This window comes from Nematolebias whitei, chromosome 19 (genome assembly GCF_014905685.2).
Source record: "Nematolebias whitei isolate Nwh7 chromosome 19, NemWhi1, whole genome shotgun sequence".
Taxonomy (NCBI): Eukaryota; Metazoa; Chordata; class Actinopteri; order Cyprinodontiformes; family Rivulidae; genus Nematolebias; species Nematolebias whitei.
Window position 1 is genome coordinate 11344358 of NC_056516.1, and position 17474 is coordinate 11361831.

Below are 17474 nucleotides of genomic sequence, written 5' to 3' on the forward strand. Positions count from 1 at the left end.
AACACACACACACACACACACACACACAAAGCTCCACTTGTCAAATGCCTCTGAATAAAACGGAAGAAAAAAGTTGTGGTTTCTCTGATTTCATGAGGTGATACAGACGTGTGGTGCTGTTTGTGTTGGAAACATTAAGGTGAACTGGGCTTTATGGCATCTTTTATGATTTTGACTGCCATGAGTATTTAGCATTAACCAGAGCCCTGTGAAAAGAGAGTTGCGACACTCCCATAGACTCCCATAGAAATAATGGAATGCGGAAGTCACGTGGGTCATGAAGCGGCAAAGAGTTCCAAACAGCAGCGGGTTCAGCATTGAACGTAGTTCATTTTCCGTGTTTTTCCGGTAAGTTAATGCAAATACGACACTTTTTCTCCATTGTGAAGCGTTATCTAACTGTTCTGTACCTCAATTTATCCACTTTAATACTTCATGTCGCCAGTTTTAGTTAATGAAACATGTTAAATTACTAGTTGTGTTTTAACTGCAGCTGCTCTGCAACATGACGGTTTAAACTGGTCGATTTCTAATTCAACTTTTTTAAATATCTATTACTGCTTACATTTTGAAAGGTGGCCTTTTTTTAAATTTATGGTAATTCCAGTTACTGAACTCAACTAGAAAATATTTGGTCTTTTTTCCTGAGAGATTCATTCAACCTTTATTTCTACAGTAAATCTCATTGAGCCTCGAGGACTCATTTACAAGAGAGACCTGATTTAACAAAGAATGATGACAACATGACAACAAGACTGATGTAATTTAAAGTTATAGATCATTTGTCAAAGACTGCAGCATAAATTGTGACATTATCATTAAATTAAAACGTGATTGTGGAGATGAGTCAATGTTTTCATGTTTTCCAGGTAAACCAGAGGAGAATGACTTCATGAACTGAATGTTGCATTCAAAGTATCACAAAGGTAGAAGATCTCATTTTCTGTCTTCTATTAAACAATAACAGCTTAATCAAGATGTTTGAATAAAATCACTTTAACACCATAACCTTCACAAAGTTGGTATTTACTGCAGGACTGTTCATTTACATTAGTTTTATATTATTAGTTTAGTGTTTGGTAATCATGGGTCAAGTTGAGATGAGACTCTTTCAAGACAGAACAAGAAATAAGAATTATTACCAAGAATATATCAGCATCAATAAACTGTAGAACAGTAACAAAAAACTTATTAAACTATCACAGGTTCATTGAGATGGAGCTGGAAGTTCTTCTTCATGCCAGTTGTCTTCATCTGATCTTTTGTAAAAATATGCCAATTTATTTTCCATTGTTAATATTTTTCTTCGCAGGACTGAGTTAATTTTGTCTGTGAGTTTCTTCTGTCCTGCTTATGTATTTTTTTGTTCTAATTGTTCCTCAGGTTTTTCATCTCTGTTCCCTGACTGCCTGTTGATCCATCCTCCTGGTCCTGTTGATCCTGGATCATCAGATCCTGACATGTGCCCGTCCTCTGAGGACACATTTTCATCTTTCCCTCATCTCACTCGCCTCATTTCTGTTTCTTCCTCAGTCTCTGAAATTACAACGTCACTGTTAGAATGAAGATTATTGTTCAATAAAAAATATGACATGTCTTATTTAACACTGTTCGTACCAAAGTTTAATTTAGAACGACATGTGTGATCACTGGTCAGATCACTGGTCAGTGGAAGTTCTGCTGTTCTTCTCATCTGGTTCTGGTCCATGAACAAATGGTTGAACCTCCTTCAGTCTCACACGTCCTGACTGTGTCTCTGTAAACTGTCCTCTCTCTAAATGTGCCTGTAGAGTGACATCAGTTTATTTCTTGCACATTTCTTTGACAGTTAAACATTTTGAGCCCTGATTGAAAATGTTTGTGCAGATTAAATTTACAGCTCTCACTTTGTGTTGTTGTGGTGATGATGATGGTGCTCCTGCTGACTTGAGATGATGTCATTAATAAACAGTATAAATAGTAGTAAAAGTACTTTATTAAAGCTTGCTTTACATTTTACATATTTTATAATTGTTTGGAAATTTATTTTTGCAGTTAACACTTATTTTGTCACTGTTATGATTTTAACTAGAAACAGTTTCATTTAAATTAACATTTTAATCAATGAGATACAATTTTACAATCGTCAGGCTACAATCAACTCAGTTATCAGGTACTTGGTTGCCATAAAAAAACGACAAATACAATTATATTCAGTCTCTCTTGTAAATGAGTCCTCGTGGCTCAATGGGACTAACCTGTTTAAATAAAGGTTGAATTAATATCTTCTATAGAAATCAAGAATTCATCCAGATGATCTGAGGTAAGCTGGAGCAGATCTGATGCTGCATGGAGGACAAGGTGGAGTATTCTCATGCAGAGAACATCACAAATAGTTTTATAACAGGTGTTACTCTGATCTTTTTTTTATCGTGTGTAACGTTATAAAACACCGATATGGCTATATTGATCATTGTATTGCATATACATTATTTTTCTAACAAAAATGTGTTTGCAGTCTCGTTTCCTTCTAAAATTTAATGATAAATGTATCAGCCGCTTCTAAAAATGCTTTGATAAAATGCATAGTTTGTGAAATAATCAATAATCGGTTAAGTAATCAGTTCGTTACTGCTCAGTAATTACTGAAAGACGTCAGGTAAAGTAAGAAAAGTCGATTTTTGTGTTATGTTGCGCCAGCAGCCGCTCAAAATGACTGACAGCGATGAGCTTTTTGGAACTATGGGGAGCTGCATGAACCACGTGACCGCGTATCGGCGAGTTCAAAGAGTGTCGCAACTCTCTTTTTTCAGGGCTCTGGCATTAACTAGCCAGTTTTAAGAAGTCCATAATGCATTGCATCTGATTTATAGTAAATGAATTATTAATGTGCAAACAATTGGGGTAAATGACAACAGTGTGTTTTAAACCTTGCACTATATTTCATAAAAGCAGGTCTGCACTCTTGTTTCTGTAATATTAGTGCTCAGCTCCAACACAATGCCATTCATTAACAAATATTTTTCTTCCGATATGATACTTTATTGACGCACACTTAAAGGATTTCTCAAATTTTCAAAAACCAATTGGGTGTCATGGGGGTGGAAATTAAAAACTTTTTTCAAACTAAGGGTCACTTTCTGTCAGTACATTAACTCCAGTCTGATACTGGACATCTCTTGGTTCAAGGTTCCTCAATAATTTCATCGGCCTCAGTTTGTTCTCGGTCACATTTACTGCATCAAAAACAGATCTAACCTGGATAAATAAAGGCTAAATGAAATGAAAAATTATGGGGTAAAAAAAATTTTCAGCTTCAATGTTGGCTGACACAAAAAGTCTTCACTAAATAAAGTATATAGAGTTTTTTTTTTAAGTAAAATGAGAAGCAATAAAATGTTTTGATTTTAAAACATCATCTTGGTGGGGCCAGATGTTAACGAGGGCTGTATTTGGCCCTCGGGCCTTGAGTTTGACACGTGTGCAGTGATGAAATGAATGGGGACAAGTTCACTAAAACAATTGTCCCCAGCATTTTTGTCCAACAGGACAGCACGGTGGCAAAACTGCTGCCTCTTGGCGTGCAGGTCCCTGGTTCAAATCCCGGTCTGGGGGGCCTTTCTGGGTGGAGTTTGCATGTTCTCTCCGTGCATGCGTGGGTTTTCTCTGGGTACTCCAGTTTCCTCCCACAGACCAAAAACATGCACGTTAGGCTGATTGGTAACAAAATTGTCCCTAGGTGAGTGAGAGAGTGAATGGTTGGTTGTCTCTGTGATGGACTGGAGACCTGTCCAGGGTGTCCCCCATCCTGCGCAATGTGATTGTTGGATATGGGCACCGGCGACCCGCATGACCCAAAATGGGAGAAGCTGGTAAAAGATACTGGATGGATGTTTGTCCAACATCTTCTGTTCAGTTATAAAAGAAACTGTTTATTTAATTAGAACTATTGATCAGTCAAGAGATGAGCTGTTGGTTGATCACTTTTATTGAAAGGCATAAAAGGTTTTTAGGGTTAGTCTTTGAGTCTTGCGTCTTAAAGCTTATTTTAAAACGCGCGCGCACACACACACATATCTATCTATATATATCTATATAGAGATAGAGAGTTCTGCAAAGTATTTGTTAAACAGAAGTTATGAACAACAATTTAATCCAACACGGGTAAAGCTTCAACCTAACTGAGCTTCTTACATTTCAATATTAATACAGCATTCACATAGTAATTAAACTTATTTAGTAATAAAACATATTGCATTAGAATTAGCTTTTTGCCAGAGGACCAATGCTTTTAATATAAGTATAATAAGTATATGTGCTGTTGTCATCAATGTATGTTTCCATATGACAAAATTAGTTCTCCATATTGAACCCATCCCACCTGAGGTGCACCCTGGTGGGGCAGTGGGCAGCTTAGTGGCACGTCAGTTCTTTTGAAGTGGGGTTCTGTGGAAGTGTTCTAAACAATATCTTACCTGTTGTAGAAAGCATTTTGAAGGACCCAAGTTTGGAAAGAATAACACATTTCTGACTGAACTGCCAATCTAACAGCTGGTCTGAGCAAGCCTGAGACCAAGTGTTTCATGTGCATGCTCATCATTGTCAGACTGAGGCACTTGCAAGAATATCATTTCTGTCTTAATGCAAAACAATCTAATGTAAAAGTTTCTCAACTATTCTTTGCATGTGCCTCTAAGAGGTTTTTGAGATTGCAGTTAATACAGATTTGACCTCGACAGTCTGGTCAAAAATAAACTCAAGCAGTTCAATGAGTTATCTGTAACAGGTAAGATATCGCTTAAGTTCCACAGAATCCTTGAAATGATCTGAAGCTTTATAAAACTAAACTAAGACACAAATATATATTATTTACTGATGTGTTTTTCTCCATAATTAAGCATTTGCTTTCTACTCAATGGTGTTTTAAAGTGGAGAACTGGAATGGATGCTGCTCTTTCAATCCTACAGAGCATGTCTCTCAGTCAGCAGGTGACGGCTCTCCTCACTGGACGGGAAGAGTGACTCCTTCAGGCGAACCATGTGACCTGCAGCCCCAACATGGCCTCGGGCATCCGCAACCAGTGCCCTCTGGATGGGCCGGTAGACTCTGTGACGCCTGACAGACATAATAAAATATCTGCTTAACAAAAAACAAAACGAGCTATTTGCTTTTCTTGCTCATGAATCAGCATCTTGGTTCATCACTTGTTTACAGGAAGTGTAAGTGAAGACCACTCACTTGTAGACCAGATAGGCGATGAATGCAAAGACAGCCACTATGACGGCGCATGAAGACAGAACCACCCCTGCAGTGTTGGGGGGTTTAGGCCCTGCAAGGTACCAGCAACCAGACAGAATGAAATTTGCACAGAACTAAGAACGTGAGTGTGATCCGTTCTCGCTCCTCACCAGCAGCTTCCTGAGACTTGCTGATGGTGATGGTGGTGCTGGCCAGTGCCATGCTGCTGGAGTTCTCCAGGGTGATGTTCACGCAGTAGGTGCCAGGTTCCAGGAACCGTCGCGTCAGGTGCACCTCGCACTCTGCCGACGGGGGCACGTCGTCGCACGTGACGCTGCACACGTGTGAGCAGCTAGGATCTGACACGATGGTGCAGGCTGAGGTGGGGATGCTGAGGGCATGGAAGGTGCTGCAGTCAGACACGTTGTACAAGCAGCACTCCTGCTCTCATCGTCAAAACGAACCTTTACATGTAGTCAGTGAATAAAATAAGTATATTCGCACCTGCCCACACATTTCACCTGGAAGGTGACGTCAGTGTTGGTCACTCTGGCTGCTGACACGTCCACAATGAGACTTTTTGGCCAGCTGTTCAACTGGTGCTTTGGTTCTGTGCATAACAAACCCGTTAATGTGTTTGAAATCCGTAATCATCATCTTTAAAGGGTGAAACCAGCATTCCTTGAAGGAATGCATGTTGCCCATCGCCTTGCAAGGCGTGAGTCATCTTAAATTACTTCAAAGGTTAAAAAACTAAACGTACGTTCAGTAATAGTGTGAATGTTTATGAAGCATTCACACTACTGTGATCCATTTTTCTTCCGTACGTTTTTCAGCATCTTTCTCGTTCCACAGTTTTTGTGCTGTTTCAACAAATCATAAATCAAAACGTTCAGCTCCTTCAGCACAATCCTGCTGTGACTTTTGGTACTAGTGCAACTTTAGCTTTTTGAAACATTTAGCCTTTTCATTTTTTCCTCATAGAAAAAGAATTGAGCTTATCTTCCATCCTTCAAATCTTTCGATCTGTTTACAACCTTTTACTGCTCCTTTGACATTTTGTTCTGCTTCAGCTTCTTTCTGCAAATTTAAACTTTTTTCAGCTACTTTCAGTTAGTTTCAGCTGTTTTTTTCAGCTGTTTTGTGATCCTTTTAGATTCTTACAGCTAACTACAACATTTTTGTGCTTCTTCTAACTTCTTTCGGCTAATTTCAGTTTGTTCTCCTTTCAGCTTATGCAAGTTGCAGCTTTTTCTGCTATTTCAGCTACTATTTAGCTGTTTTTATGCAAATTTTACCTTTTTCAGCTAATTCCTAATTTTTTGCACTCATTTAAAGTTTTTCAGCCTAATTCAGCAAAAATATGTTCTCTCCACTTCCTTCTGGAAATTAAAGCTTCTTTCTGCTGTTTTAGCTACTTTTAAGCTGTGTTTTTTTGTTTGTTTGCAAATTTCAGCTTTTGTCAGATAATTTACACTTTTTTGTGCTCAAGCCTAACGGCAAACTTGTGTTATTTCTGCTTTCTTCTGATAATTTAAGTTTATTTTAATTTTCAGTTAGCTTTATAGTATTTTTAGCTAATTTCAGCTGTTTTCAGGTAAATTCAAGTTTTTCATGTTTATTTATGCTACTTTCAGCCTAATTAACATATTTATGCTAATTTCATCTGGTTATGCTCCTTTCAGCTTTTTCTGCTCTTTCAGCTACTATTTAGCTCTTTTGATGCTAATTTTAGCTTTTTCAGCTAATTCCACATTTTTTTTGCTCATCCCCGTTGTATCCACTTCCTAAGCTTATTTTTGCCTTTTCAGCTACGTTTCAGCTTTCTTTTCAGCTAATTTCCTAATTTTTGTGTTCATTTCTGCTCGTTTAAACCTAATTCAGCAAATATGCGTTCTTTCTGCTTTCTTCTGCTAATTTAGGCTTGTTCTTCCATTTCAGCTACATTTCAGCATGTTTTTAGCTAATTTCAGCTGTTTTTCATCAAGTTCTTCTTCAATAAGCACTGCATTTTCGCAGGAAATCAATTTGTCTAGGTGTTCTGAGTGTTTCAATGAAATCTATCAACTGGTTCAGCAGATATTTTGCTAACGGACAAACGGATAAACATAAAAATGAGACCATCATCGATCCTTTCATTGCAGCAAGTGATAAAATGAGCATGCATCTCAGATGAATAGTAAATGAAGAGTTTGAAGAGACAGCTGTGTGTTGATTCGACCCTTAACAGGACCTGTGATGTCTCTTCAGTCTCTGTTTCTGTTGGCTGAACTTGTTTTCATTTGTTAAATGATTACTTCTATGTTTGGCTACATTGAACTCGTTTTGCATCATGTGCTGGTTGAAAGGGTCCAACTCTGGTGACTCGGTGCAACACTTAGTGCCACTCTCCTGAGTGACTCTGAAGAAAAAGGTCTGACACCACACGTCCATCAAATGCAACGTCACGTTTTGGCGTTAACACCTACCAGTGATGGTGATGTTGCCGGTGAAGGTCCCGTAGGCGTACCAGAAACACTCGCTGCTGAGATGCCTGGTGCGCAGCCAGGGCAGGGGGCTGCTGTTGGACTCGGAGGAAGCCGTGGGAGGAAGACGCTCAGTTGTGGGTGACCCCGTAGTCATGGAAGTGGAGGAGGAGGTAAGAGGCTGGCGGGTGCTGGGTGGTGCTGAAACAAGAAGCAAACTGGACTTTAGTGGACATATCAGAAGATGTGACACACAAACTTATGACGCAGTGTGGAATCTCACCGGGTGTCGTCTGCACGTTAGTTGTAGCAGTGTGGGTGACAGGTGGAGGTGTGGAGGTTTCTGGTGGAGCAGACACAAAAACAGATTAATAAACTAACCTCTGATCATATCTGATGCACTGACCAACATCTGTCTTTTATTCAAAGTATCCAACAATTTTCAGTCAGGTCATCTGGACTTTTTTGGTTTTAAACCAGTTTGACATGACTGTCGACGAGGAAGAGGGCTGGCAACAGAGGAGGGGGCGTGCCAAAGACACCATCTTAGCACCAACATAACTGGTTTGTTCCACTTTGGAGTAAGATGTTGGAGGAAGAATCAGTTTTGTGTTGTGTGTTTCTTTGACTGATGAAGCCTTCTGGATGGAAGATGAAACATTTCAGCACAAAAAGAAACTGTCCAAACGACCTGAGTGAAAAATGTTGGATTGTATACCTGGAGTATTGAGCATGGACTTTGTTATTTTATTCAAAGTAGTCACAATGAAACCTTGATTTTAATATTTATTACAAATGTGTCCTCTGTGCTGGATGTTTGCAGCTCAGCTGAACTGATGCCTGTCCTCCATAAAGGACATCTGGAGCCATGAAACATTGTCTTTCCTGGTGGAGGGAAGAGCAGGAGTTAATGAACTCAAACCAAGAATGCTTTGATCAATACTGGTGCCATAAGTCCACTTTGACAACCAATTTCTGATTTGAGGACCAGTTAAGACTTGAACACTTCTTTGATTAAACAAAATCAGACTAACTATAACTTGTTAAATAATTATCCATAGTAGGTTATTTTCATTTATTTTTACCTTCTGGTTTTTGCACAAAGCGAAGCTAACCTGTCTCTTAGGTGTGGCTCACTTTAAACTAACACAGGCGGTTAACAAGTAGTATCTTACCTGTTCTAGATAACCCTTTGAATGAACTTAATCTGAAGGAAAATGCCAATCTTGAAAATTTCTGAGCGGTTTATGCAAACAGTTTTATTATGGCAGTGATGGCCCCTTTGGGTGAGAAGGCACAGCTCAAAGTTAGACCATTAGGGGGCCGAGATGGAGTAGAGGCAGGGCAGCTGACTCGGGACCTGAAAGTCCCAGGCTCAATCCCCAGTCATTGCACATCTCATGGTGTCTCAGAGCAGGACATCCTATCCCTAATTGCTCCACAGGCACTTTCAAAAACTGCCCAATGTTCCACCTGGGGGTGGATGGGTTAAAAGCAGAGAGACAATTTCGCCATGGTATGAAAACATACAATGATGACAGCACATACACATTATTATTATTATTATCCATCCATCCATCCATTTTCTTTACCCGCTTATTCCATTTTGGGTCACGGGGGTCGCTGGTGCCCATGTCCAGCAATCACTGTGCGAGGGGCGGGGTACACCCTGGACGGGTCGCAAGTCCATCACAGGGCCACATAGAGACAAACGAGACAAACAACCATTCACTCTCTCACTCACACCTAGGGACAATTTAGAGTTACCAATTAGCCTAACATGCATGTTTTTGGACTGTGGGAGGAAACCGGAGTACCCGGAGAAAACCCACGCATGCACGGAGAGAACATGCAAACTCCACCCAGAAAGGCCCCTGGACCGGGGTTTGAACCAGGGACCTGCTCGCTGAGAGGCAGCAGCTCTACCAGTTGCGCCACCGTGCTGCCCATTATTATTATTATTATTATTATTATTATTATTATTATTATTATTATTATTATTATTATTAAAAATAATAATCTGGTATTTATTTCAGTGGGGGCTGTTCAAACATCTATCTACAACAGGTAAAATGCTAATGGTTCATAATCCTTCCACAGAGCCTCACTTCAAACAATCCAAACTTTTGTTTAAAGCAATAATTGAGAATTTATTAAAACATCCACCCCCCCCCCCCCCCCCCCCCCCCCCAGGCATTTCCTATAAATACTCTAAGGTGACATTGTGAGTATAGAGAGCTGCTTTGGTTGACTTCAGGACCACATCTGAAGTGAAACAGTCATTTATACGCACAGTAAACAAAACTACCATTTTACTTGAGGAATATATTTTGCCTTCATGGTGATATTTTCAACAGTTTTTGGTGAAAAATCTCTGAAAAGCTTGAATGCTGAAAGCAGTCTTAGTCTTCTCCAAATGCTTCTACACGCCCAGTGGAACCCCACCTGGTTGTCTCCGTACCTTTGTGAGGGGGCGATGTGACAAGTCTTGCAGTCGGGGTGGCAGAGGTGGGCAGACACGCAGCAGGGAACGCTGCCTCCACCACCAGCTTCACGCTCATGTTCCCGAGCGTGCTGTAGGTGTGCGTGGCCACGTCGCGGCGCGTCACCAGCTGGTTGCCATCGCTGAAATCCCAGATGAAGTCAACAGAAGCTGCCGTCTTTAGGTAGCCGCTGGGGTCGTGCAGCTGGACCTTGAAGACAACGTCCTCGCCACGAATGAAAACAGACCTGTTCACCTGAGACTTCTGGGAGATGTCCACCGCCAAGGGGATCTTATCTGACGGACAGGATGAACTGTTAGCTCTAGTGTTTTGTCTGAAATATGAGGCTCAGTGGGTTTTCATCTCCACCTGTGATCATGTAGACGGTGTCGTCGGAGGCGAGAGGGATGTACTTCCTGCGCTCGCGCTTCCTGTAGACCATGACCTCCATGACTTCTGCCCCCAGAGGGATGTTGGTGGTGTTGATGGTCACACTGGATGATGAGTCATCGCACTTCTCAAAGTACTGACCTAAAACAAACAAATGAAAGAATGATTTTGTTTTGGGAAAAGTTTTCCAAAAATAATTCAGAATGAGCTTTATTTTCATTGCACCGAAACGCAACAAAATTCCATTTCAGTACAGTCCATCTGAGAGAAACATAGACATGGGGAGACGGAAGTGACGGAGGAGGCCGCCGGCCTCGAGAGGCACAGTATCTTTGTCAGATAAAGAAAAAGAAACACAAGGAGTGTAGATGTAAAAGAATCTAATCTCGCAGTGTGTCCTAGACGGGACACAGACTTGCAACAAAATGACCTCAGCACATGAAACAGCATCATACTGATGACATCATGATACATTTATGCATGAGGAGGTCGAGGAGGGCAGTGAGTTGTCCGTGGACATGAAGGTACACCTGGACCTACATCTGGATCTACCATTCTGTGTTCGTCTGTCTCTCCTTTCTGTCCTCTCAAACCAGCCGGTCAAAGCAGATGACCACTTGTCCTGAGCCTGGTTCTGCTGGAGGTTTCTTCCTGTTAAAAGGGAGTTTTTCTTTCCACTGTTGCCACTGTGCTTGCTCAGGATGGGAGACTGCAACAAAGCCAAGATTCAACTTGTCTGCTGCCTCCTTAGATAGAGAACTTTACTAATTGGCTTTTCTATGTATTGCCCCTTTTCCATAGTAACTTTTAGTACCAGTACAGCACGGTTCGACTTGGCTCGGTACTGTACACATTGTGTTTCCATAGCCCCTTCATTATGCTTTCAGTACCGGTTCCAGTGGGCGGGTTCAAATTGACGTCATGCGCCTTGGTCGGCCCAGAGCCCGAACCCCAAGTTGACTCGGCAGCACAGAGGATCTTCCGCAGTGACCAGTGGAGCTGGGGAGATGAACCCTGGACGGCCTGAGAGGGCTCCGAGGCTCTGGTGGAGAGGACCAGGGGGACCAGCAGAGCTCCATCTAGCTCGCTCTGAATTTTGTTGTTGGCCACCCACCAAGCCCAAAAAATGCCTGCACTTCAGCATTAGATCGCAGTGTTGTCATTGTTGTTTTGAAAATCTTAAAAATAGGTCCAGCTGCTCCTCGAGATCTAACACCGGTAATTGCAAATGACGGCTCGAGTGTTTAGAAAAGTTCCCAAACCCCTCTAGTGACTCCGCCCCCTGACCAATCAGTGACCGACAGTGTTCTGACGTCATGTTTTGCTGCCGGCTCGGCTCGCTTGGTACCGCAGAGAAGAAGGGACCCAAAAAGATGCCGGTTCCATGAAAAAGTGACGGTAGAAAAGGTTTTGGAAGCGTACCGAGCTGAGTTGAGTCGTGTTGCAGAGGAGCTGTGTTACAGGTCCATATGTGAATGTTCCTGTAATGTGCCTGAGACAACTTTGTTGTGATTTGATGCTATATAAGTAAACTGAATTGAATTGAATTAAACTGAATTGAATTGCCAGAAAGTTCCATAGTCCTGATAAAGATGGCACAGTGTCTTTCAGCCGGCTCAACTCTGACACAGATCCATAGATGTCCTCGGGAGGGGAACGGTGGGGGTGGGGGAGGGGGGGGAGCGGAGCTTCTTGTTCACATAAACAACCAGGAGAAGTTGAAATAGCTGGGCAATTCAAAGCCGAGTGGGGAGGTCAAATTCAGATAACACAATTATTTTGGGTCAGGCAGCCTCTGCTTGATTTCCATGTCTGCCTTCAAAGTTCTGTTGGTACGTCTCACTGGCGATTCCAAACAGCCAAATTTTGTGGTCACACTGCTGGAAGCTTGTAGCTTCTCCAAGGTCGATTCCTTTCCACCAGTGAGTCCCAGGAGCTGCAAGTGGCCTGCGATTCTCAGAAATCTTGTCCAGTTTACGGCTCAGCTCATGCAGCGTCTGAGTCTGAGAGCTGACCGCTCGAATTTGATGTGATTGGAACTGAGAGTCAAGATGGCATCTTGCGATATTGTTCAAGTATTTTTCAAGGTTTTAAATTAAGATTGGCGAAATGTGGTGAGGGATGTTTAATTAAACTCACCCATCGTGTGCCAAACGTAGACGTAGCTCTTTCTCCTCCAGCTGTTGTTCTGAGGGAACGGCTTCCCATCAGGGAACACGTTGCATTTTTTCACATCTGGACATTTTCCAAAACCATAGTCATCCAGCCAGGAAGTCCAGTTGTACACATAACCAGATCGAACCTGTCCGTTTGCTGTCCAAAAGAAAAAACAAAATAAAAACATGAGTTGTCTACAATTAGAGACAGATTTAAGTTTTTTACACTTCTTTTGCATTTCTGAGTTCAAATCGGATCTTGTGGGGGGGTATTTATATTTATATGTGCCATCCAAGGTTTTTTCTGTAAAACCTTCAGACTGAGGAGAATTAACTGAAGTTCTTGAATTGTTCTGGTCAGGCTGCTCCTCAACTATTAGGACTTAAAGGACTTTACTTTGTTCATAGCAAATGTTTGAAATGAGAACCTCATGTTTTTGTTTTGATCATTTATTATGAATATAAAAGGAATAAAAGCCCCTGATAAAAACTTGTTGGCCATGAAGAAGGTTGACATCTGAGGCTGTCGTCTCTTTTCAGCTCATTGTTTCACTAGACTTGTCATGACTCTTGGTCACTGTGTAAAATTCAGTCAAACTTGTTGTGCTGCTTCCAAACTGTGTCACATTAAGTAAGAAGGAGTTGCAGGTGTGTGTTGTGTGGGGTGATGTGTTTGTCATGGCCTCTGCAGCACCTGAGGCCTCCAGCTCTGCACCGTCCTCACAGCGCTCGTCCCAGACGGGCTCCCCGTTTGCATCCTCCTTCTGACACGGAGGATACTCCAACCTCGCCGTGAAGGTTATGAGCGAACCGTTGAGAGCTGGACTGTCACTGGTCAGTCGGACTCTGGGTTTGTCTGCAGAGAAAAGGACGTTGATGATCAACACACACAAGTGTGTGTTTCAAAAAGAGGACAACAGTTGGTATACCTCTGTGATGCATGGGCTTGCTTGGCTTTGAGTTGAGGGGTGGGTAGAGGTAATCATCCCAGGGGTTGGTGTCAGGCTGCCAGCCAGGGATGGGAGGGACTGGAAATGGAAACTTCTGCGCTGCTGAGTGCTTGTGAGGGAAGATGTCACCGTATACTGGAGAGAAAGGGAAGCAGATACAAATTAAAAGGGTCGTTCGTCCTATAAGGACTGCATTTTTATAATACAAGCAATAAATCCATTTAAACCGTCATATTGTGGAGCAAAAATAAAAGTCAGAAAAAGTCTGATTTGAAACTCAGCTCTGCTCGTTTAAAATGAACTGAGAGTCAAATCTGGGAATAAAAATCTCCTCAATTCATTAAAGGATTAAAAAAAGAGTTTTATTAAATAATTTGTGTTGTTACGAAGCACACAGTGTTTGAGTGTTCAGCCTTGGTGGAAAACAAGAAATTCCATCAAATTACAGGAAAACAACAGAAGTATCTGGAAAAACAACGAAAGTATCTGCTGGAGCAGAGAAATCAAACATGATCTCATTTTATGGCACACTTTTTGAAAGTGTACTTTTCTATCATAATAATTATAATAACCTAACAGTTTGTTATATTTAATCCCAACAGATGGTTTGACATTGAGTTTGTGCTATGTAAAACTTTATAAAATTAAAGAAATGCAATAAATAAAAAAGTTTTTTTTTTAAATTGTTGTTTGTGAAGAGAGATAATGTGAGGGTGATGAGCTGCAGTCTGAGCCTTAATTAGATTCATGGGACTCTGAGTGCACAGAGCGGACACGGATTTTACATCAACTTTGGAACAAAACATTTGATTCAAATAAATGTAAATGTTTCAAAAAGACTTACTTCTTCTTCCATCAGCTTGATGAACCAAACAGACACAGGCCAGGAGGGACACGCACAACATCTCCATCTGCTCAATAACTTGTCAGGTCTGGAACAGGCAGTTGCTCCCTGTCCTGCTCCTCCTCTGCTCCTTCTCCTCTGCTCCTTCTCCTCTCCCCCTGAGCTGATTTAATTGAGTCTGGGCGAGCACGTGATGCTCTCCAAACGAGAGGCACCTCCTCACCCATTAGACTCACGAGAGACTCCTCACTTCCTCTTTTTCTTGTCATGAAACTTTGAAAAAGATGTTGAGATAAATGTCTAATATTTATAATCGTTTCTATTTTTCTGATCATATTTTGGTGGATTATTTAGAAAATCTGATTATATGGAAAATAAATTAAATATTGTTCACGTTACTTCTTTTTTTTATTATTTGATAGACTTTTATTCTTAAAGCTTGTTTTTGTGACTAAGAACTGTTTTTTTTAATTGTTCTAAGAATTTAAGTGATACAATTATGAAATAAAATTGAATTGACGCGCGCGTGGTTTGGCCTCCCTCCTCTTTAAAAGTTCATGTCGGCTCTTTGTTAATTGAAATAAAAGTCCATGCGTGACAGATGCTCATATGACTCAGTTATTAGTTATTTTTGGTCGCGTGGAGCTGCTGACCACACTGCGCGCGAGCTCCGGGACCGCGTGCGTCCAGGTTGCGCCACAAACGTCGCGCGCCCCTAAAAGCAGAAGGAAGACGGATGATGGAGCAGATCACGTGACCTGATGTGATCACAGGAGAGACGGGACACAAAGGCCAGAACCGAGGGATCAGTCCAGAACCAGGAGAAGCTAAACTGAGTGTGTTCCATGAAGAGATTAATAATTCATGCAGATTAGGGTTAGATTCTAATCATCCTCATAGTTTACACAATAAAAGGCTACCAGAAATTAAAATATATCCACGTTTATATGTTAGATGATTTAGAACGATTGAATCTAAAAGTGTTGAAATAAAATGAGCAATCATGATGTGCATGTAGACCATGGGGTCTGCAACCTGCGGCTCTGGAGCCACATGTGGCTCTTTGGTTCCTCCACAGCGGCTCTTTCGACCAAAACTAATATCAAACTGAATTTTACTGGTTGTTGTACAAACGACAAAATTAATTAGTTTTAGCAGTTTTCCTGTCATTTATTTTGCTGGAATATGTACAAGGAGTAAAATATACTCACTTTAACTTTATGCCTATTTTTCCACAGTTAAAAAATAGGTCTGCATAGTTCATAGTTTTTATTAAATAAAAAACTAACCCACCCCCACCCCACACACACACACACAAGAATCTGGTCTTTTCATTTGTCTTATATTGCAAAAATATAAACTATTAAGTAAGTAAGTGAGTGAGTGAGTGAGTGAGTGAGTGAGTGAGTGAGTGAGTGAGTGAGTGAGTGAGTGAGTGAGCGAGCGAGCGGCTGGCTGGCTGGCTGGCTGGCTGGCTGGCTGGCTGGCTGGCGACAGACAGACAGCACAACAAATTGATAGCTGTACAAAGAAATTATTATACTGGTGCAAAACAAGAGAAAATAAACAATAGAACAATTATTATTAACTGTCTATTAGAATAAAAAGACCTGACAGTAGACGCAGACAGAAGATGATGAAGCCGTGGCCCCATCCCAAAATAATAAAACAAAGACTAGAAAGTTCAATGTAGGCTCACTTCCCAGGTCTAGAATAATAGGTGCCAGTCCCCCAAAATGACTTTAAAGTTGTGAATGAGGTGCATTAATGTTTACTGCCGCTAGCGGGGGCATCGCCCCGCTTCTTCCACAAACCTCTGGTCCAATTAGAACCTGATTTAATTAATGACATGCAGCTCTGGCAGTGTGAACATCCATCCATCCATTTTCTTCCGACTGGTCGCGGGGGATAGCAGTCTAATTAGGGAGGCCCAGACTTCCCTCTCCCCAGCCACTTGGTCCAGCTCCTCCGGGGGAATTCCGAGGCGTTCCCAGGCCAGCCGAGAAACATAGTCCCTCCAGCGTGTCCTGGGTCTTCCTCTGGGTCTCCTCCCGGTGGGACATGTCCGGAACAGCTCACCAGGGAGGCGTCAAGGAGGCATCCTAAACAGATGCCTGAGCCACCTCAACTGGCTCCTCTCGACGCGGAGAAGCAGCGGCTCTACTCTGAGTCCCTCCCGGATGATCGAGCTTCTCACCCTATATCTAAGGGAGAGCCCAGATACCCTGCGGAGAAAACTCATTTCGGCCGCTTGTATCCGAGATTTCGTTCTTTCGGTCCCAACCCAAAGCCCATGACCATAGATGAGGGTAGGAACGTAAATATATCGGTAAACTGAGAGCTTTGCTTTTTGACTCAGTTCTCTCTTCACCACGACAGACCTGTACAGCGCCCGCTTCACTGCAGATGCTGCAACTATCTGCCTTCCAGTCTCACGTTCCATTTTTCCCTCATTCGTGAACAAGACCCCAAGATACTTGAACTCCTCCACTTGGGGCAGGACCTCCTCCCTGACCCGGAGAGGGCACTCTACTCTTTTCCAACTCAAGACCATGGCCTCGGATTTGGAGGAACTGATCTTCATCCCAGCCATGTCACACTCGGCTGCAAACCGCTCCAGCGAAAGCTGTAGATCACGATTTGATGAAGCCGACAGGACCACATCATCTGCAAAAAGCAGAGATATAATCCTAAGGCCACCAAAACGGATCCCCTCAACACCTTGGCTGCACCTAGAAATTTTGTCCATAAAAGTTATGAACAGAATTGGTGACAAAGGGCAACCTTGGTGGAGTCCAACTCTCACCGGAAACAAGCCCGACTTACTCCAGGCTCTGACACCGGTCATACAGGGACCAAACAGCCCGTATCAAAGGGCCCGGTATCCCATACTGGTGCCAAGAGCACATATGGACACCCTTATGCTCGAACATGGTGTTCGTTATGGACAATCCATGACGAGCACAGA

General features: G+C 42.0%; 1 protein-coding gene across 1 annotated transcript; it reads right to left on the reverse strand.

Moving 5' to 3' along the window:
- Positions 1-4813: 4813 nt before the first annotated feature.
- gpnmb (glycoprotein (transmembrane) nmb) lies at positions 4814-14645 on the reverse strand. The gene is made up of 12 exons (XM_037692754.1): positions 14507-14645; positions 13642-13797; positions 13407-13568; positions 12696-12869; positions 10536-10697; positions 10145-10462; positions 7967-8026; positions 7687-7884; positions 5723-5828; positions 5389-5609; positions 5219-5309; positions 4814-5095 (listed from the first exon to the last, which is right to left on the reverse strand). The coding sequence occupies exons 1-12, from the start codon at positions 14571-14573 to the stop codon at positions 4942-4944; spliced, it is 1869 nt and encodes a 622-aa protein (XP_037548682.1). The 5' UTR covers positions 14574-14645; the 3' UTR covers positions 4814-4941.
- Positions 14646-17474: the final 2829 nt, after the last annotated feature.